Raw genomic sequence first — 20,474 nt, 5'->3', positions numbered from 1 at the left:
TACCCTTTGTACCCCCCTCCCAGAGCTCTGAGGAGAACCGCCCCCCGTAGGCCCCATCACCTCTGACCATGGGCCCCACTCCCCCCAGTTTCCCCCAGCCCCACTCACTCGGCCTTCTCAGCCTCCGCAGGCGGCTCTTCGATCTTCTCGGGCTCCGGCTCGGCCGCCTCCTCCCCTTCCAGCTGAGGAGCAACACAACAGATCCCGCGTCAGGGACCCCGGACAGAGGGAAAAGGGGCCCCTGGTACATGGGGAGCAGCCCCACCCCCCGGGCTGAGACAGGAGACCTGATACCAGGCCCGAGCCCTGGTCTAGCTGGGCTGGGAACCTGTCTCTAATGCCACACAATGGGATCAAACCCAGGAGTCCTGGCTCCCAGCCCCCCACTGCTCTAACTACTACACCCCACTCCCCTCGCAGAGCTGGGCATAGAACCCAAGTGTCCAGGTTCCCAGCCCCCTGCTGTAACCACTAGACCCCACTCCCCTCCCAGAGCTGAGGAGAGAACCCAGGAGTCCTGCCTCCCAACCCACCCGCTCTAACCACTAGATACCCCCGCCTGCCCCCAGAGCCAGGGAGAGAACCCAGGAGTCCTGACTGCTGTCAAAAGGCCAGCCCCTCCCCAACCCCCAACGTACCCCCAGCTTCCTCTTAAGGATGGGAGTCCCCTCGGGGGTAGGCGGTTCCACCGCCGTGGTGTCCCCCACATCCCCCAGCCCCCCAGGGGCATCGGGGGCGGTCGCTCGGTAATGCCCGGTGTCCTTCATCTCCAGCCTGAAGACCTCCCCCGCCTCGTCAGGGGCCTCCTCCTTGCCGGCCTCCACAAACTCGGTTGCCTGCCCGCCCTCGGCCGCCTCCTGCCCATCCTCGGCCGGCCCCAGGTCCCCGTGGACCTCGTCCTGCGTGGGGTCGGGCATGCTGGCCAGCAGCTCGGTCACCGTCAGCTTCTTGGCGCCTTCCACCAGCCCGCCGCCGAAGAGCACGTTCCAGAGGAGGAGCAAGAGGCCCCTGAGGACGCCGGAGAAGAAAAGCAGCGTTCCCAGGAGGACGGCGTAGACGCAGCAACTCACGCCCACCGCCAGCTCCTTGACCGTCATCTTCTTCAGCCGGCGGAGCTGGCGGCGCAGGTTGCGGTAGGTGAACATGTGGAAGAAGTCCAGCACCCCCGCCAGGAACTCCCCGAAAGCTGAGGTCGCCTCCGGAGGAGCCCCGGCCGCCTTCTCTGCCTCGGTCCCCTCCCCGCCTTCGGCCTCCTCCTCCTCCTCCTCTTCCTTCCCCGCTTCCTCCTCCGAGATCTGCGCCGCGATCTGCATCTCGAAGATGGTGTCCTCGCAGAAGTTGACGAAGAGCTCCATCTTCTCCGACTCACCGCCCTCGTTGACCACGTCGAAGATGAACTGCCGCTTGGACTCCTTAACCTGGGGCATCTCCCACTGGGCCTTGTTGGTCTCGCTGATCTCGAAGTAGATGCGTTCGATGCGCTTGCTGGCCCCCATGATCTCGATGCGGCCCAGGTAGGGCCGGAAGTAGTTGAGGATGCTCTCGGCCAGCTCCAGGAAGGTCTTGAGCCGGCTGTCGTGGGGCACGTGCTCCGAGAGGTTGGTCAGCAGCACGGCCACGTTGAAGCCGATGTCCTTGGCCGGCTCTTGGAAGCGGTTGGCGAACTCCTCGTAGTCGATCATCTCGTTCTCGTCCGCCTCGGAGCAGGAGAGCAGGAACTGGATCTCGGAGGGCGCGTATTGCTTCTGGCTGTCCATGGCCTTCTGGAAGTCCTTCTTGGAGATGAGCCCCCGCGGGTCGGTGATATAGTCCAGGAAGGCGTCCGACGCCACGATGTCCTTCAGCTTCAGGAACATGTCGAAGAACTTGAGGATCATCTCCACGTTGCTGGACGACTCCACCAGCATGTCCACCATCTGCCGCGCGATGGTGCCGTTCACCACGTTCCCTGGCCGGGCAGGAGGAGAGTGGGTTAGACGGAGGGACAGGCAGGTGGGGGGAGGCAGGAGGGATGGATGGACAGGGGTTGTGGTGCCCTGAACCGCCCCCACACGTGCCAGGCTGGGATTCCCCGCCCAGAGGGGCCGGCGAGAGGCGCTGCCACCTGCCCGGCTGGGGTGGGGGATCTCGAGCCCCTGCCCAGTGCCTCTCACCCTCCAGCAGGGACAGCAGCATCACCACCATGTCCTTCTGCAGGTCCAGCAGCTCCTTCAGCAGCCCGATCTGGCTGGAGTCCTGAGGAGACACGGGGAGCGACGTGAGACGGGCGAGATTCCCGCCGTACCAGCACGGCTCCCCTGCACATACGCACGTCCCCGCACATACAGACGCCCCAGCCCTCGCACGGCTCCCCTGCACATACAGACGCCCCAGCCCTCGCACGGCTCCCCTGCACATACAGACGCCCCTGCCCTCGCACGGCTCCCCTGCACATACAGACGCCCCAGCCCTCGCACGGCTCCCCTGCACATACAGACGCCCCTTCCCTCGCACGGCTCCCCTGCACATACAGATGCCCCTTCCCTCGCACGGCTCCCCTGCACATACAGACGCCCCAGCCCTCGCACGGCTCCCCTGCACATACAGACGCCCCAGCCCTCGCACGGCTCCCCTGCACATACAGACGCCCCAGCCCTCGCACGGCTCCCCTGCACATACAGACACCCCTGCCCTCGCACGGCTCCCCTACACATACAGACGCCCCAGCCCTCGCACGACTCCCCAGCACATACAGATGCCCCAGCCCTCGCACGGCTCCCCTGCACATACAGACGCCCCAGCCCTCGCACGGCTCCCCTGCACATACAGACGCCCCAGCCCTCGCACGGCTCCCCAGCACAGACGCCCCTTCCCTCGCACGGCTCCCCAGCACATACACATGTCCTTGTGTTCGCATGCCCCCCCTCTGCACATAGCACGTCCCAGCCCTCCCATGGCGCCGCCGCACATACAGACGCTCCTGCCCTCACATGCCCCCCCCATATACGCACGCCCCAGCCCTCACACGGCGCCCCTGCACATACACATGCCCCTGCCCTCGCACGGCTCCCCTGCACATACGCACGTCCCTGCCCTCGCACGGCGCTTTCCCATGAGTGTCTCTGGCTGGAAGCTGCAAGCTGCGCTCCCTGACTCAGCAGGATCAGGGTTCCCAGCCCCTCTGTGCTATGGGGCAAGGGGAGACCAGGGATACGCCCCTAACTCAGACCCCAGCCTGGGCACCGTGAGTCTCGCCCGGGGTCTGTGCCCTCGACCCCCCATGTGCGCCTGGCAGGGCTGCCCAGCCTCACGCTCCCCAGGCCCGCGCGCCAGGCACTTTGGAGCAGCTGAGTTGCCGAACCCCTGGCTGCTACGACGCGCCTGGCGGGCCGGGCCGACCCCAGCTGAAGCCGCCTTGCACCGCGCCAACGGGGGCTGCGCCCCGATGCCTGGTCTGGAAAACACCGCACAGTGGGGGGACCCCTTCTACCCCATCCCCGGGCAGGGTCGCCGCTGCCCCAGGGCCTGGCACTGCAGGCAGACGCCCCATCAGCTCCCCGCCAGCCTCCCCCTAAGCGGAGTGACGGGCGGGGGCTGCACGGGGACCAAGCGGGGGAGGGGGAGCCGCACCCCTCCCCCTCTTACCTCGGGGTACCGCCTGCTCCGGAAATGGTCCTCACGGGCAGCGCAACAAAGAGAGAGTTTGGGTGCAGAAAAACACCCCCCAAATGTGTCCCCAGCACCCCCACAGCTTGTTCTAGGGTGCAGAGCCGAGACAGAGTGCAGAGATCCACCCCCCCCCCGAGCAAAAACTACAGCACGGAGACGGGCAGGGGAAATCGCCCCCTACTTCGGCCCCAGGGTGGAACATGTGCACAAGCCCTCGTGCATGTGATTGCATGCGTGTCCCCCTCGTGCATGTGCATGTGTGGGTGTGCAAGAGGCCATGTGTGCGTGCAAGCTCTCAGGGGTGTGATCGCGTGGGCATGCGATCTCGTGCGGCGCATCCTTGCATATGAACAAGATCTTGCACACGCGCTCTTGTGCATGTGATCTGGGGCGTGTGCACAAGAGCTTGTGCGTAGATGCAGGTGTGCACCCAGGTGTGCGTGTGCATGACAGCTCGTGTGCTTAGGTCAGCGGCCTGCGCCACGCGTGGCCACGTCGAATCACGTTCCACGTTGGTGTGCCCGGGCCTGTGTGCGAACGCGCGTGCGATGGCACTCACAGGCCTGGGGACGAGCGTACGGCCGCTCCGAGGGGGTAGCGTTCCCATCCCCCCACCAACCACACGCTCCTGGAGTCGAGGCCCGTTTCCTGGTGCACTGGGGGGGGGGCGCAGAACCAGCCCAGCAGCCGCCGTCGTCCCCCATCAGCACCCGCTAGAGACCAGAACCCGGAACCTCCCCCTGCGCTCAGAGCAAACAGAAGCACCAGCCAAGCACGGTGCCAGCCTGCTCGCCCAGCTCCCCCGAGATACCTGGGGGGGGAGGGAAGGAGGACGAGGGGGGGGGAGATTGTTATACGGGGGGGGGCGGGAGATGTGCCAGATGGGGGGATCCAGGCCAGACCATCCCCCCGCACTTTCCAGGGACCCGCCCTGTGATGAAGCGGGACAGAGACGTGACGAGGTGGAAGTGTTCTTGGTGTTTTCCCTGGGTGCTGGGTGGGTGCCTCAGTTTCCCCTATGCATTTCTCAAGTGTCTGGGGGGGGGAATTGTTGCGAAGCCCTGGGGGGGCCAGCGTGATCCTGCCTGCACGGAGAAGGGCCGACACCCTGTCTCCTGGCAACGAATGGCCGGGGCCCCTGCTCTGCAAAGGCGCCCACTGAAGGTGTTGGAGAACAGAGAGATCAAGTGACCTCCTGGCCCAGGGTGGGGGGGGCTGGCTGGGAAAACGGAGGGGAGCCCAGACGGGCCCCCCAAGCTGGACCTGACTGAGGGGCTCCTGTTGTCTGTACCTGCAAGACCTGTCTGGGACTGTGTTCCTGGCGTCTGTCTAAACCTTCTGCTTCGCTGGCTGGCTGAGAGTCGGGTGAATTGCAGGAAGCCGGGGGGGGGGGCAGGGCCTGGTCTCCCCCAACTCCGTGACACCTCCGTGGGCTCGGGAAGGGCCCTATCTGCCCCCTTGGCCCCCTAGAGGGATTACAGCACAGTACAGCCCATGGAGAATCCCATGAGCTACGCCCCCCCGCATATGGGCTATGGGCCACCCGCCCTAGACCAGGGACTCGGGGTGGGATAACCCACGGGGTTCAGACCCCTCTGCCCACACTGGGTGGGGGAGGGGCCGCCTGGGACTCGTTATGTGGGGCCCTCGAAAGCCCCATGGAATGGCAGAGCCCAGCTCCCCCTGGTGCTGGGACCCCCAGGACAGAGCTACCTGCAGCCACACACACCTGCTCCGGCTCGGGGGCCCGGATTTATTGTGCTGCACAGAGCCAGGGGGGAGAGGCTGATGTCGGGGTGTCCCCTGCTCTCACACACACACACACACACACAGAGTTACTATTCAGCCACAGCCGTGTGGCCGCATTCCCGAGTGCCCCTGTGGCCCGCGGCCCGGACCGGGTCACTGCGGAGCGGCGGGAGGGCTCATTTCAATTGCAGGATTTGGTTTTTGTGAAATCAGGTTTTCCAGTTCTGGCCATTTTTACGCCTTTCCAGTAAGGCTACTTCATTGTTGTCAATGGAGCCAGCTATTCTCATTAAAAACCCCATAAAGACGGAATTCACTCTTTACAAAAATGGAAATAAACCAAATCAGAAAATAATAAATCCCCAAATCCGCACTAATCAAATGGATTTCCTAGGGCCCTAGCTACGGGGGCTCGGGCCTGGGGAGCTGGGGGGAGCTTGCAGGTGTGGCGGGAATCAAGCTGGGGGGGTGGGCTGGTGCTGTTAGTTTGGTCTGGCCTGGGTGGGGGTGGGAGGGAGGAAGGAAGGAAGGACGGACGGGGCCAGGGAAAAGGCCGGAGGACCGGACTGGGCACAGAGCGGGAGCCAGAGGAGAGGAGGGGAGCAGAGGAGGCGGCGGAGCGGGGCGAGCGCGGGCGTGAGATGGCGCGTGCCACACACAGGTTCTTACGCCATTTCGGAGTCCGGCCGGCTGGCTCATCTGTCACACATCAGAATAAAAATGTTATTCAGCAACATTTTTAAGAGCATTTTTGTATGTCCGGCCCCTTCCTTTATTGCCTGGGCTGGCAGGGGGCCCGCTCCACGACCCCCAGGCTGGGCCTGGCAGCAGGGGCAGCTACAGGGGCTGGGGTTTCCAGACCTAACGGAGTCTACAGGGCAGCAGGGAAAGGACTGAGCTAAGGACACGTCTACAAGCAGGAGCTCCTGCCCCCCCCCGCTCTAACCACTAGCCCCCACTCCCCTCCCAGAGCCAGGGAGAGAACTCAGGAGTCCTGGCTCCTAGCCCCCACTCCGCTCCCAGAGCCAGGGCTAGAACCCAGGAATCCTGGCTCCCAGCCCCCTGCTCTAACCACTGGAACGCATCACTCGAAATTATATGTGAATCTATTTTCCGTGAGGGGTGGTATCATGAGTGTGAGGACAAGCAGGATGAAGCGAAGGATGGAGAGCTGTGGGGGGTTGAAGGACGAAGGGAAGGCTGGGTGGGTGGTGTGACCAAGTGAGAGTTTTCCCTTGTTATGTTGTATGTGAGTCTTACTGTTTTGCATGAATGCGGTGTGTGCCTCAGTTTCCCTGTGTATTGCACCACTGTCTAGGTGATGGGAATAAGGGGGTGTGACCTTTGGGGGGGTTGCTGCAGCTGCCTGCAGGGACGCTATGGCCGCCCCTTCAGAACCTGAGACCCAGGAGGGGGATGCAAGCAGGTGACTCTTGGCCCAGGAAGCGAGACAAAGGCCGGAGGAGGAGCAATGGGAAGGGCAGGGGCCAGGCGGCTGGAAGCAGCTGGCTTGGGGCTCAGTGGGAGGGCAGAGACCTGGCTCTGGGCTCCTCTCCCCCCAAAATGGACTTGCCTGAAAGTCACTGATTTCTGCGATAGCAAGTTCTGCCCTACGCTGTGGTCCTGTCGACTAATACACCTGTTTTACTGGCTGGCTGAGAGTCACATCTGACTGCGGAGTTGGGGGGCAGGGCCCTCTGGCTTCCCCAGGGACCCCGCCCGGGCGGACTCGCTGCGGGAAGCGCACGGAGGGGCTGAGTGCTCCGAGGTCAGACCCAGGAAGGTGGAAGCTGCGTAAGCGTCTTGCCCTGGAGATGGTCTGCTCAGAGAGGAGGCTTCCCAAGAGTCCTGCCTGGCTTCGTATGGAGCAGTTCCAGAACATCGCCCGGTGACTCCGTGACAGGTGGATAAGGACTGGGTAGGTGGATGGATGGGGGTGTAGGAGGATGGATGGATGAAGGGCTCGGTGGACGGATGGATGGATGGATGGATGAAGGGCTGGGTGGACGGATGGATGGATGGGGATGTAGGAGGACGGATGGATGGATGAATGGCTCGGTGGACAGATGGATGGATGAAGGGCTGGGTGGACGGATGGATGGGGGTATAAGTGGATGGATGGATGAAGGGCTGGCTGGCTAGATGGGGGTGTAAGTGGATGGATGGATGGATGAAGGGCTCGGTGGATGGATGGATGGGGGTGTAAGTGGATGGATGGATGAAGGGCTGGCTGGCTAGATGGGGGTGTAAGTGGATGGATGGATGGATGAAGGGCTGGGTGGACGGATGGATGGATGGGGGTGTAGGAGGACGGATGGATGGATGGATGGATGAAGGGCTGGGTGGATGGATGGATGGGGGTGTAAGTGGATGGATGGATGGATGGATGGATGAAGGGCTGGGGGGACGGACGGATGGATGGATGGAGGGCTGGGTGGATGGATGGATGGATGGATGGGGGTGTAAGTGGATGGATGGATGGATAGGGGTGTAAGTGGATGGATGGATGGATGAAGGGCTGGATGGATGGGGGTGTAAGTGGATGGATGGATGGATGGGGGTGTAGGAGGATGATGGATGGATGGATGGATGGATGGATGGATGGGGGTGTAGAAGGATGTGGATGGGGTGTAAGTGGATGGATGGATGGATGGATGGATGGATGGTGGTGTAAGTGGATGGATGGATGGATGGATGGATGGGGGTGTAAGTGGATGGATGGATGGATGGATGGATGGGTGTGTAAGTGGATGGATGGATGGATGGATGGGGGTGTAGGAGGATGGATGGATGGATGGATGGATGGATGGATGGATGGGGGTGTAGGAGGATGGATGGATGGATGGATGGATGGATGGGGGTGTAGGAGGATGATGGATGGATGGATGGATGGATGGGGGTGTAGGAGGATGATGGATGGATGGGGGTGTAGAAGGATGTGGATGGGGGTGTAGGAGGATGATGGATGGATGGGGGTGTAGGAGGATGATGGATGGATGGGAGTGTAGGAGGATGATGGATGGATGGATGGATGGATGGATGGGGGTGTAGGAGGATGATGGATGGATGGATGGATGGATGGAGGTGTAGAAGGATGTGGATGGGGTGTAGGAGGATGATGGATGGATGGATGGATGGATGGATGGATGGGGGTGTAAGTGGATGGATGGATGGATGGATGGGGGTGTAGGAGGATGATGGATGGATGGATAGGGCTGTAGGAGGACGGATGGCTGGATGCAGGTGTAGGAGGATGGATGGATGGATGGATGGGCTGTAGGAGGACGGATGGCTGGATGCAGGTGTAGGAGGATGGATGGATGGATGGGATGTAGGAGGACGGATGGCTGGATGCGGGTGTAGGAGGATGGATGGATGGATAGGGCTGTAGGAGGATGAAGGGCTGAATGGGTGGATGAAGGGCTGGGTGGACAGATGGATGGATGGATGGGGGTGTAGGAGGATGGCTGGATGGCTGGATGCGGGTGTAGGAGGATGGATGGATGGATGGATGCAGGTGTAGGAGGATGGATGGATGGATAGGGCTGTAGGAGGATGGATGGCTGGATGCAGGTGTAGGAGGATGAAGGGCTGGATGGGCTGTAGGAGGATGAAGGGCTGGGTGGGATGCAGGAGGATGAAGGGCTGGGTGGGCTGCAGGAGGATGAAGGGCTGGGTGGGCTGCAGGAGGATGAAGGGCTGGGTGGGCTGCAGGAGGATGAAGGGCTGGGTGGGCTGCAGGAGGATGAAGGGCTGGGTGGGCTGCAGGAGGATGAAGGGCTGGGTGGGATGCAGGAGGATGAAGGGCTGGGTGGGATGCAGGAGGATGAAGGGCTGGGTGGGATGCAGGAGGATGAAGGGCTGGATGGGATGCAGGAGGATGAAGGGCTGGATGGGATGCAGGAGGATGAAGGGCTGGGTGGGATGCAGGAGGATGAAGGGCTGGGTGGGATGCAGGAGGATGAAGGGCTGGGTGGGATGCAGGAGGATGAAGGGCTGGGTGGGCTGTAGGAGGATGAAGGGCTGGATGGGATGCAGGAGGATGAAGGGCTGGGTGGACAGATGGATGGATGGATGGATGGACGGACGGATGGATGGACGGACGGATGGATGGGGGTGTAGGAGGATGGATGGATGGATGGATAGGGCTGTAGGAGGATGAAGGGCTGGGTGGGATGCAGGAGGATGAAGGGCTGGGTGGGATGCAGGAGGATGAAGGGCTGGGTGGGATGAAGGAGGATGAAGGGCTGGGTGGGCTTTAGGAGGATGAAGGGCTGGGTGGGATGCAAGAGGATGAAGGGCTGGGTGGGATGCAGGAGGATGAAGGGCTGGGTGGGATGCAGGAGGATGAAGGGCTGGATGGGCTGTAGGAGGATGAAGGGCTGGGTGGGCTGTAGGAGGATGAAGGGCTGGGTGGGATGCAGGAGGATGAAGGGCTGGGTGGGATGCAGGAGGATGAAGGGCTGGGTGGGATGCAGGAGGATGAAGGGCTGGGTGGGCTGAAGGAGGATGAAGGGCTGGGTGGGATTGAGGAGGATGAAGGGCTGGGTGGGCTGCAGGAGGATGAAGGGCTGGGTGGGATGCAGGAGGATGAAGGGCTGGATGGGATGCAGGAGGATGAAGGGCTGGGTGGGCTGCAGGAGGATGAAGGACTGGGTGGGATGCAGGAGGATGAAGGGCTGGGTGGGATGCAGGAGGATGAAGGGCTGGGTGGGATGCAGGAGGATGAAGGGCTGGGTGGGATGCAGGAGGATGAAGGGCTGGGTGGGATGCAGGAGGATGAAGGGCTGGGTGGGCTGTAGGAGGATGAAGGGCTGGGTGGACAGATGGATGGATGGATGGACGGACGGATGGATGGGAGTGTAGGAGGATGGATGGATGGCTGGATGCGGGTGTAGGAGGATGGATGGATAGGGCTGTAGGAGGATGAAGGGCTGGGTGGGATGCAGGAGGATGAAGGGCTGGATGGACGGATGGATGGATGGATGGATGGACGGACGGATGGATGGACGGACGGATGGATGGGGGTGTAGGAGGATGGATGGATGGATGGATAGGGCTGTAGGAGGATGAAGGGCTGGGTGGGATGCAGGAGGATGAAGGGCTGGGTGGGATGCAGGAGGATGAAGGGCTGGGTGGGATGCAGGAGGATGAAGGGCTGGGTGGGCTGCAGGAGGATGAAGGGCTGGGTGGGCTGGAGGAGGATGTAGGGCTGGGTGGGATGCAGGAGGATGAAGGGCTGGGTGGGATGCAGGAGGATGAAGGGCTGGATGGGATGCAGGAGGATGAAGGGCTGGGTGGGATGCAGGAGGATGAAGGGCTGGGTGGGCTGTAGGAGGATGAAGGGCTGGGTGGGATGCAGGAGGATGAAGGGCTGGATGGACGGATGGATGGATGGATGGATGGATGGATGGATGGATGGATGGGGGTGTAGGAGGATGATGGATGGCTGGATGCGGGTGTAGGAGGATGGATGGATGGATGGATGGATAGGGCTGTAGGAGGATGGATGGATGGATAGGGCTGTAGGAGGATGAAGGGCTGGGTGGGCTGCAGGAGGATGAAGGGCTGGATGGGCTGTAGGAGGATGAAGGGCTGGGTGGGATGCAGGAGGATGAAGGGCTGGGTGGGATGCAGGAGGATGAAGGGCTGGGTGGGCTGCAGGAGGATGAAGGGCTGGGTGGGATGCAGGAGGATGAAGGGCTGGATGGACGGATGGATGGATGGATGGATGGATGGATGGGGGTGTAGGAGGATGATGGATGGCTGGATGCGGGTGTAGGAGGATGGATGGATGGATGGATGGATAGGGCTGTAGGAGGATGGATGGATGGATAGGGCTGCAGGAGGATGAAGGGCTGGGTGGGATGCAGGAGGATGAAGGGCTGGGTGGGATGCAGGAGGATGAAGGGCTGGGTGGACAGATGGATGGATGGATGGACGGACGGATGGATGGGGGTGTAGGAGGATGGATGGATGGCTGGATGCAGGTGTAGGAGGATGGATGGATGGATAGGGCTGTAGGAGGATGGATGGATGGATAGGGCTGTAGGAGGATGGATGGATGGATGGATGGATGGATGGATGGGGGTGTAGGAGGATGATGGATGGATGGGCTGTAGGAGGATGAAGGGCTGGGTGGGATGCAGGAGGATGAAGGGCTGGGTGGGATGCAGGAGGATGAAGGGCTGGGTGGGATGCAGGAGGATGGATGGATGGATAGGGCTGTAGGAGGATGAAGGGCTGGGTGGGATGCAGGAGGATGAAGGGCTGGGTGGACGGATAGGACGGGTGAACGGACAGACGGGTGGACAAGAGTCCTGCTTGCGCCCAGCCCCCGTCCCAGGATCCTTCCCCTGCTTCCCCTCATTCATGGTCACACTTTGCCCTGCGGCAGCGCTGGGCCTGGGCCCTCCCTTTGCCATCTGCAGAGTGGGCGTCTGGGGGGCCAGGCCCCTGGCCCACGGCCTGATTCTGCCCCAGCAGGGCTGCATGGGGGTCCCTACCTCTGCCCTGCCGCGCAGGGAGCTGCACCCGGCCTGGAGGGGGAGGGGGAGGGGGGCCAGCCCTGGGGGCCCCGCTCTGCCGGGCGCGGCTCATAAAGGAAGGCGAGACGGGGAAATACAGAGACACCCCAAGCTGGTGCCGCGGATCGGGGGAGGGGAGGACAGGCAGGGCACAGAGCGATCTGGGTTAGTGCGGCCACTGAAGGGGTCACAGACTCTCCCCCCAACTCGGCAACTACGAGACCTGCTGGGGGGAGGGGTTAGGTTTGGGGGGCACTTAGCTGAACTCCAAATCCTTCTCCCTGGTCTCCATTCCCGCCCCCCGCAGCCGGATGGGAACCAGCGGGGGCGGGGGGGCAGCTCGGAACCAGCGATCGGGGGAGGGAAGCCTTGGATGAGCACAGGCGGGGGGGCCCCAGCCCCAGATCGGGACCCAGGTGGGCGGCCCAGCCCCAGCGGACGCTCACGGGGGCTGCCCCAGGTGGCGGAAATCGACCTGGAGCAGCTGGCTACCGAACGGGCCAGGGTGGCTACCGACGTCCTTGGAGACTGGTGAGGGCACGTCTGCGGCTGGCCACCGAACGCTTGCCCCAAGCCCGGCGAGCCCCGAGGAGCCGGGCGACCCCTTGGGGGGGAGACAGACGTCCCCCTACATGCCCCCCCCGCCCCGCGCCGGCAGCTGGGTTACCTGAGCCAGCTTCATCATCATGTGGGCAAAGACGTGGAGGAAGCCGACCACGGCGTCCCAGAGCCTGCTGTGCGCCAGGCTCTGCTGGTTCCCCGTGCACGGGCCCTGCGGGGGAGAGACAGAGTCACTGGGCAGCCGCAGAACCCAACCCTGCACTAACCGCCCACGGGGACCCTCGCCCGGCCCGGAGATGCAGCCACCTCTGGGGTGGGGCGTCGGCTGGTTATATAGGAACCCGTCACCCAGTGCGGGGACGCAGCCCCCTCTGGGGTGGGGCGTGGGGCTGGTTATACAGGGATCCCTCACCCAGTGCGGGGATGCAGCCACCTCTGGGGTGGGGCGTCGGCTGGTTATACAGGAACCCGTCACCCAGTGCGGAGACGCAGCCACCTCTGGGGTGGGGCGTCAGCTGGTTATATAGGAACCCGTCACCCAGTGCAGGGACGCAGCCACCTCTGGGGTGGGGCGTCGGCTGATTATACAGGGATCCCTCACCCAGTGCGGGGACGCAGCCACCTCTGGGGTGGGGCGTCGGCTGGTTATACAGGAACCCGTCACCCAGTGCGGGGACGCAGCCACCTCTGGGGTGGGGCGTCGGCTGGTTATACAGGGATCCTGTCCACCCACAGGGTCACAGCTGCATCTATTTATTTCCTTGCTGGTGCAGAGAATGGGAGCAGGCAGGGTGCAGATGCAGCCGTACCTGGATGTACTGGGGCAGCACTGGGGGCCGTACCTAGATATACTGGGGGCAGCGCCCGGGCCGTACCTGGATGTCCTGGGGGCAGCGCCAGGGGGCAGCGCCTGGGCTGTACCTTGATGTCCTGGGAGCAGCGCCCGGGGGCAGCACCGGGGGGCAGCGCCGGGCCGTACCCAGATATACTGGGGGCAGCGCCGGGCCGTACCTGGATATACTGGGGGCAGCGCCTGGGGGCAGCGCCGGGCCGTACCCGGATATACTGGGGGCAGCGCCGGGCCGTACCTGGATATACTGGGGGCAGCGCCGGGGGCAGCGCCGGGCCATACCTGGCTGTACTGGGGGCAGCGCCGGGGGCAGCGCCCAGAGGCAGCGCCTGGGCCGTACCTGGATGTCCTGGGGGCAGCGCCGGGGGCAGCGCCGGGCCATACCTGGCTGTACTGGGGGCAGCGCCGGGGGCAGCGCCCAGAGGCAGCGCCTGGGCCGTACCTGGATGTCCTGGGGGCAGCGCCGGGCCATACCTGGCTGTACTGGGGGCAGCACCGGGGGGCAGCGCCCAGAGGCAGCGCCTGGGCCGTACCTGGATGTCCTGGGGGCAGCGCCCGGGGGCAGCGCCGGGCCGTACCTGGCTGTACTGGGGGCAGCGCCCGGGGGCAGCGCCGGGCCGTACCTGGATGTCCTGGGGGCAGCGCCTGGGGGCAGCGCCGGGCCGTACCTGGCTGTACTGGGGGCAGCACCGGGCCGTACCTGGCTGTACTGGGGGCAGCACCGGGCCGTACCTGGCTGTACTGGGGGCAGCGCCTGGGGGCAGCGCCGGGCCGTACCTGGCTGTACTGGGGGCAGCACCGGGCCGTACCTGGCTGTACTGGGGGCAGCGCCGGGCTGTACCTAGATGTCCTGGGGGCAGCGCCGGGCCGTACCTGGATATACTGGGGGCAGCGCCAGGGGGCAGCGCCGGGCCGTACCTGGATATACTCCGTCAGGCTGTTGAAGACCTGCTTGGCCACAGCCATGGCCTTGGAGAAGTTGCGCTTGCCCTGCTCGTCGATGACGTCCTTGCCCGAGTAGTACCAGTAGAAGTCACTGATGGACTCCTGGGGGCGGCAGGGGGGTTAGTGCTGATCCCGGGGCTAAGCCCCCCGTCCCCCATCGGCTGCAGGGCCGGCAGGCTGAGCAGGTACCGTCCCCCCGCCCCCAGGCCGTCTGGGCCATGGGCCGGCTAGGGGGACGCTGCTGGAGACGGCTGCCTGGCAGGGAGGGGTCTCCGGGGGCCGGTGCCCACAGGGGGGTCTCCGGGGGCCGGTGCCACTGACGGGGCGGGGGGCCCCGGGCAGGGTGGGGTGGGGCGGTGGGGCTGACCTGCAGTCGCAGCAGATAGTCCACGGTGCAGATGATGATGTTGACGGTGGTCGTGTTGCCCGTCTGCGTGCGCAGGTAGTTCTGGAAATCTGCAGGGGGGAGACGCCGGGTCAGGCCCTGTCAGCGACCCGCTGCCGAGCGCTGCCAGAGCCCTTGGCACGGGGGGGCCGGGCCGGGGGGGGGCCGGGCCGGGCGGGGGGGCTTTGCTCCCCACCCACAATGTCTTGGTCACGCGTGGGACTCTGCCTCTGTCCACCAGCAGCGCCCGCCCCCCCACCTACCCATAGTGCCCACGGCCCCCTCCCATAGCGCCCGCCCCCCCACCTACCCATAGTGCCCACGGCCCCCCCACCCACAGCGCCCCCCCCACCTACCCATAGTGCCCACGGCCCCCCCCCACAGCGCCCGCCCCCCCACCTACCCATAGTGCCCACGGCCCCCTCCATAGCGCCCGCCCCCCCCAACCTACCCATAGTGCCCACGGCCCCCCCACCCACAGCGCCCCCCCACCTACCCATAGTGCCCATGGCCCCCCCGCCCCCCCACTTACCCACCCCATCCGCAGCGCCCGCCCCCCCACCTACCCATAGTGCCCACGGCCCCCCCACCCACAGCGCCCCCCCCACCTACCCATAGTGCCCACGCCCCCCCCCACAGCGCCCGCCCCCCCACCGACCCATAGTGCCCATGGCCCCCCCATAGCGCCCGCCCCCCCACCTACCCATAGTGCCCACGGCCCCCCCACCCACAGCGCCCCCCCACCTACCCATAGTGCCCATGGCCCCCCCGCCCGCAGCACCCTCCCCCCACCTACCCACAGCGCCCGCCCCCCCCACCTACCCATAGTGCCCACAGCCCCCCCGCCCCCCCACTTACCACCCCACCCATCCGCAGCGCCCGCCCCCCCACCTACCCATAGTGCCCACGGCCCCCCCCACAGCGCCCGCCCCCCCCACCTACCCATAGTGCCCACGGCCCCCCCACCCACAGCACCCTCCCCCCACCTACCCCCAGCGCCCGCCCCCCCCACCTACCCATAGTGCCCACAGCCCCCCCGCTCCCCCACTTACCCACCCCACCCGCAGCACCAGCCCCCCCACCTACCCATTGTGCCCATGCCCCCCCCACAGCGCCCGCCCCCCCACCTACCCATAGTGCTCACAGCCCCCCTGCCCCCCCACCCGCTGCACCCTCCCCCCCACCTACCCATAGTGCCCACGGCCCCCCTACTTATCCCCCTCACAGAGCCCACCCCCCCACCTACCCATAGTGCCCACGGCCCCCCCACCCGCAGCACCCACCCTCCCACCTACCCATAGTGCCCAGAGGCCCCCCCTACAGCGCCCCCCCACAGCACCCCCCCCACCTACCCACAGTGCCCACGGCCCACCCAGGCTCCCATCGACCCAGGTACCCACCCACAATCCACCCCCCATCCACATACCCGTCTGCAGGGCCCCCCCCCTCCGCCTGCCTCTTCATCCATCCCCGGCTTCCCATCCCCCATCTACCTGTCCATGCGCCCACCCCGGCACCCGCCCTCCTGCCCTGCTACCCACAGAGTACCCAGCCAGCCAGCTGCACCCCCCCACTGCCCGCCCCCGAGGAGCCATGCCTTCCCCTCGCCCCCTGGGCTCCGTGCGGCCCCCAAGCCGAGCCAGCCAGCCGTACCGTTGTTGTGGCCCTCACACAGGAGCTGCAGGAACCGGAAGAGATCCTGTGTGAACTCGTCGTCTGCCATCACCTTCTCTCCTAGAGCGGGGCAAGGGGAGGGGGAGAGACAGAACTGGCCAACGTTAGCAGCCGCGACCGGGCGAGGGGGCCTGGGTGCAGCGCCACCCGGGTTAGCACACGCAGGGGGCATGGGGAGAGGGGCCAGTGGCAGCCAGGCAGCCCACACTCTGGGACACAGCACACGGGGGCACCACCTCGAAGGCCTTGCTCAGGGCTCAACACTATGAGATCATAAGAGGGAGTAACCCCCACCCCGAGTAAGGATGGAGTAAACCCCGAGTAAGGATGGAGTAAACCCGGAGTAGGGAGAGAGTAACCCCCGCCCCAAGTAAGGAGGGAGTAACCCCCGCCCCAAGTCGGGAGAGAGTAATCCCTCAGTAAGGAGGTAGTAACCCCCAAGCGGGGAGGGAGCAACCCCCACCCTGAGTAAGGATGGAGTAAACCCCGAGTAGGGAGAGAGTAACCCCCGCCCCAAGTAAGGAGGGAGTAACCCCCAAGTCGGGAGAGCGTAATCCCTCAGTAAGGAGGTAGTAACCCCCAAGCGGGGAGGGAGCAACCCCCACCCTGAGTAAGTAAGGAGTAACCCCCGAGTAAGGAGCTCAGGATCTGGCCCACTGGTTCGCATGGGAGTTGAGCCTGAAGAAGGCCTGCAGGATTCAGCTCAGGTTAGTGGGTTCAGGCAGCATGCGTCTCATTAGGGACCCGCAGGGCTCCTCTGAGTTGTCGCCCGTGGCGGATGGGGCGGGCGGGATATTGTTTCTTTTTACCAGCTGGAGAACAATATCCTCACCGCCGACATCCTGGTGCCAGCAGAGCTGGTCCCGGCAGGGTCCCTGCCTGGCCGGTGTGGCGGGCGGTAGGGTGGGAGGATCAAGAGAATTCAGAGGGAGGAGGGGAGGGTATTGGGGGAGAGGGACCAGTATTAACGTTTAAAAAATTCTGTTGGGGCCAAATCCTGACATCTGAACTCAGGCAAAGAGAGAGGTGGGAGTTTTGCAAGAGTTAAGTCTGAGTCATGTAGGCACAAGTCAGGCTAATGAGAAGTAAAGTCAGAGTAACTAGAGTGACTAGGAGTAAAATCAGGGTACTGCTGGAATAATGCAGGAGCAGTCCAGTAATGTCGGAGTAATGTAGGAATAAACACAGGACTATCGTAAGAGTCGAGTCAGAGTAACAGCTGCCACATCTGGCCCCAGCTGGATGTGACTCCTGGCTGGTTAACAGGATCAGAGGGTCAGTCACACCAGCCACACTGCGGCACTGGGCGTTAATGCCGTTGCGGGCAGGGGCTGTGTGCCCGGCCCCCAGGCAGATTCATATCGCCCCACGTGGCGTTAATGACCAGCCCCTTTTCCACCGTTCACTTCCTCCCCTTTGCAGCTAGGATTCTCCCCATTGCCGACTCCCCCTTCCTCTCCCCTGATCACTGGAGATCACGGCGCTGGGGGGCAGGGAGCAGGGCAGGGGGTAGGAAGAGGTCACCTGAGGTCGTCTCACCCAGGTCTAGGGAGATTTGCCCCCAGTTGTGTCTGCTGCTGTGCTGTTTAGAGAGACGCTAGTGTGTGCGTGTGACAGTTACGATTCCCAAGCCACCACTTCCTGAAGGTACTACACAGATACTATCACAATATTAGAACAGAGATACTGCAAAGATGCTACTACATTGTTACTACAAGGATACTGCAAAGATGCTATTACATTGTTACTACACGGATACTTGCATATGGTTACCACACAGATACTACCACAATATTAGAACAGAGACACTACAAAAGAACTACATTGTTACTACCCAGATACTACCTCACTGTGACCACACAGATACTACAAAGTCACGACCCCACTGTTAACACAAAGATACTACAAAGTTACTATTACAATATTAGTACAGAGATGTAGCAAGGGTTGTTACTATATTGTTACTACACAGATCCTCTGAAGATACTACTACAAAGATACTATGAAAATACTTTTACATTGTTACTCCAAGGACACCACACTGATACGCCAAACAGACTACAGAAGCACCATATAGCTATTACAAAACCACCACGAAGGTCCTATGAAGATACTACTGCATTGTTATTACAGGACACCACATTGTTACTACAAAGATACTACAGAGACACCATATAATTTCTAGAAAGACACCACAACATTCAATTTCACTGACACCCCAAAGACGCCACAGCTTTACTAGAAAGTGACCACAAAGTTTCTATGAGGATACATCACTACTATGGTGCTGCTACAAGGAACGGCTACTCGCCTTCTTGTAACTGTTGTTCTCCGAGACGTGTTGTTCATGTCCATTGCAATCAGGTGTGTGCGCGGCGCGTGCACGCCAACCAGGAAGATTTTCCCCCAGCAGCATCCATAGGGTCGGCCTGGGCGCCCCTTGGAATCAAGCCTTCATGGCGCCCAATATGGGACCCTGCCGACCCACCACCCCCTCAGTTCCTTCTTGCCGGCTACCCCGACAGAGGGGTTGGAGGGTGGGTGTTGGACTGGGCATGAACAACACATCTTGAAGAACAACAGCTAGAGAAGCTGAGTAACTGTTTTTTCTTCTTCGAGTGCTTGTTCCTGTCCATTCCAACCAGGCGACTCCCAAGCCCAAGGTTCGTTGTTCTCTGATTGGAGCACCGCTCTACCAAAGGCTGCGTGGTCTCAGGCCTACTGGGTGAGCGCACAGTGCGTGGTGAAAGCGTGGTGGAGTGCGCAGTGATCGAAGGAGCAGGTTGTCGCACTCACGTATGCACGACATGATCCATGACGAAATCCGCTGAGAGGAAACAGGAAGACCTTTCATTCTGTCCGCCACAGCCACGGAGAGTTGAATGGACTTTCGAAATGGCTTTGTTCTCTTGATGTAGAAGGCGAACGCTCTGCGGGACATCCAACAAGAGAAGCCTCTGCTCCCCGCCGCTCAAGTGCGGCTTAGGATAGAACACCGGAAGGAAGATGTCCTGGCTGATGTGAAAATGGGAGACGACTTTCGGGAGAAAAGCCGGGAGAGGCCTGAGCGACACCGTGTCCTTACAGAACACAGTGTAGGGAGGGTCGGATGTTAAGGCCCTGAGCTCAGACATCCTCCTAGCTGAGGTTATGGCTACCAGGAACGTCACCTTGTACGAGAGAGGGAGCAGGGAGAACGTTGCCAGTGGTTCATATGGCGGCCCCGTCAGTTTGGAAAGGACCAAGTTAAGGTCCCAAGGCGGGATCGGCTGCCTCATGTGTGCATATTGCCTGTCGAGACCTTTCAGAAAATGACTGACCGTAGGGTCGGCGTCTGGATGGAAGGCTGAAATGGCAGTGAGGTGAACCCTTACTAACGACATGGACAGCCCCTGCTGTTTGAGCTGGAGAAGACAGTCCAGTATTCATGGCTCCAAGGCGAGCGTTGGGGATGAATGATGCTGCGCCATCCAGGTTAAAAATCTCTTCCACTTCACAAGGTAGGTAGCCCTGGTGGAGGGTTTCCTACTGCCCAGGAGGACTTGTCTAACCTGGTCTGAGCAGGCAAGCTCCATTGGGTTCAGCTTGCATGTTGTGAGGTGCAACGACTCCAGCTTCGGGTGCTGGAGACGGCCGGGAAGAGCGGCCTCACTGATGCCGGCGCCGAGGGTCTCTGACTGAGTCCTTCCTCGGCACCGGTTCGTGCACCGACAGCACCGGTGCACTGCACACCGAGGACGCGGCGCTCAAGGCTGCGTCAGGCACGGTGGGCTCCCACTGGGGCTGAAAAGCCACCTCCACAAGTCATGCCCGGAGGCGCTGCTCTCTGTCCTCAAGGGTCCTTGGGCAAAACCCTTTACAGATCTTGCAGCGGTGTCAGGGATGCCCTTTGCCCAGACACTTAAGGCCCTATGAGTGCGGGTCGCGTCTTGACAGAGTCCGAGCCCGGTTTAAAGCCTGGGGACCGAGGCATACGCCGGTGCCGGGGGAAGACGTCGGGGGAAGGCCCCCCCAAAGGAAACTGATAAGAAATCTACACCAGTGATAACTACTGTGCTAACTCTGTACACTAGGCTAGATCCTGCAAAGCCGCAAGGAGGAACTGAGCGGGTGGCGGGTCGGCAGGGTCCCATAT

At 62.6% G+C, this 20,474-nt stretch overlaps 1 protein-coding gene across 1 annotated transcript in view; it reads right to left on the bottom strand.

Moving 5' to 3' along the window:
• The window catches only part of LOC123349812 (ryanodine receptor 1-like), a 119,414-nt gene that overhangs the window by 8,982 nt on the left and 89,958 nt on the right, over nucleotides 1-20,474 (bottom strand). Inside the window, 7 exon segments of the mRNA XM_044988008.1 lie at nucleotides 109-182; nucleotides 639-1,948; nucleotides 2,154-2,235; nucleotides 12,592-12,696; nucleotides 14,254-14,382; nucleotides 14,648-14,736; nucleotides 16,319-16,399. Of these exon segments, the coding sequence (XP_044843943.1) occupies nucleotides 109-182; nucleotides 639-1,948; nucleotides 2,154-2,235; nucleotides 12,592-12,696; nucleotides 14,254-14,382; nucleotides 14,648-14,736; nucleotides 16,319-16,399 (1,870 nt within the window).

The sequence above is a fragment of the Mauremys mutica genome, chromosome 15 (genome assembly GCF_020497125.1).
Source record: "Mauremys mutica isolate MM-2020 ecotype Southern chromosome 15, ASM2049712v1, whole genome shotgun sequence".
NCBI classification, from domain to species: domain Eukaryota; kingdom Metazoa; phylum Chordata; order Testudines; family Geoemydidae; genus Mauremys; species Mauremys mutica.
The sequence above is the reverse complement of the archived record's forward strand: the minus strand, read 5'-3'. Positions and strand labels throughout refer to the sequence as shown.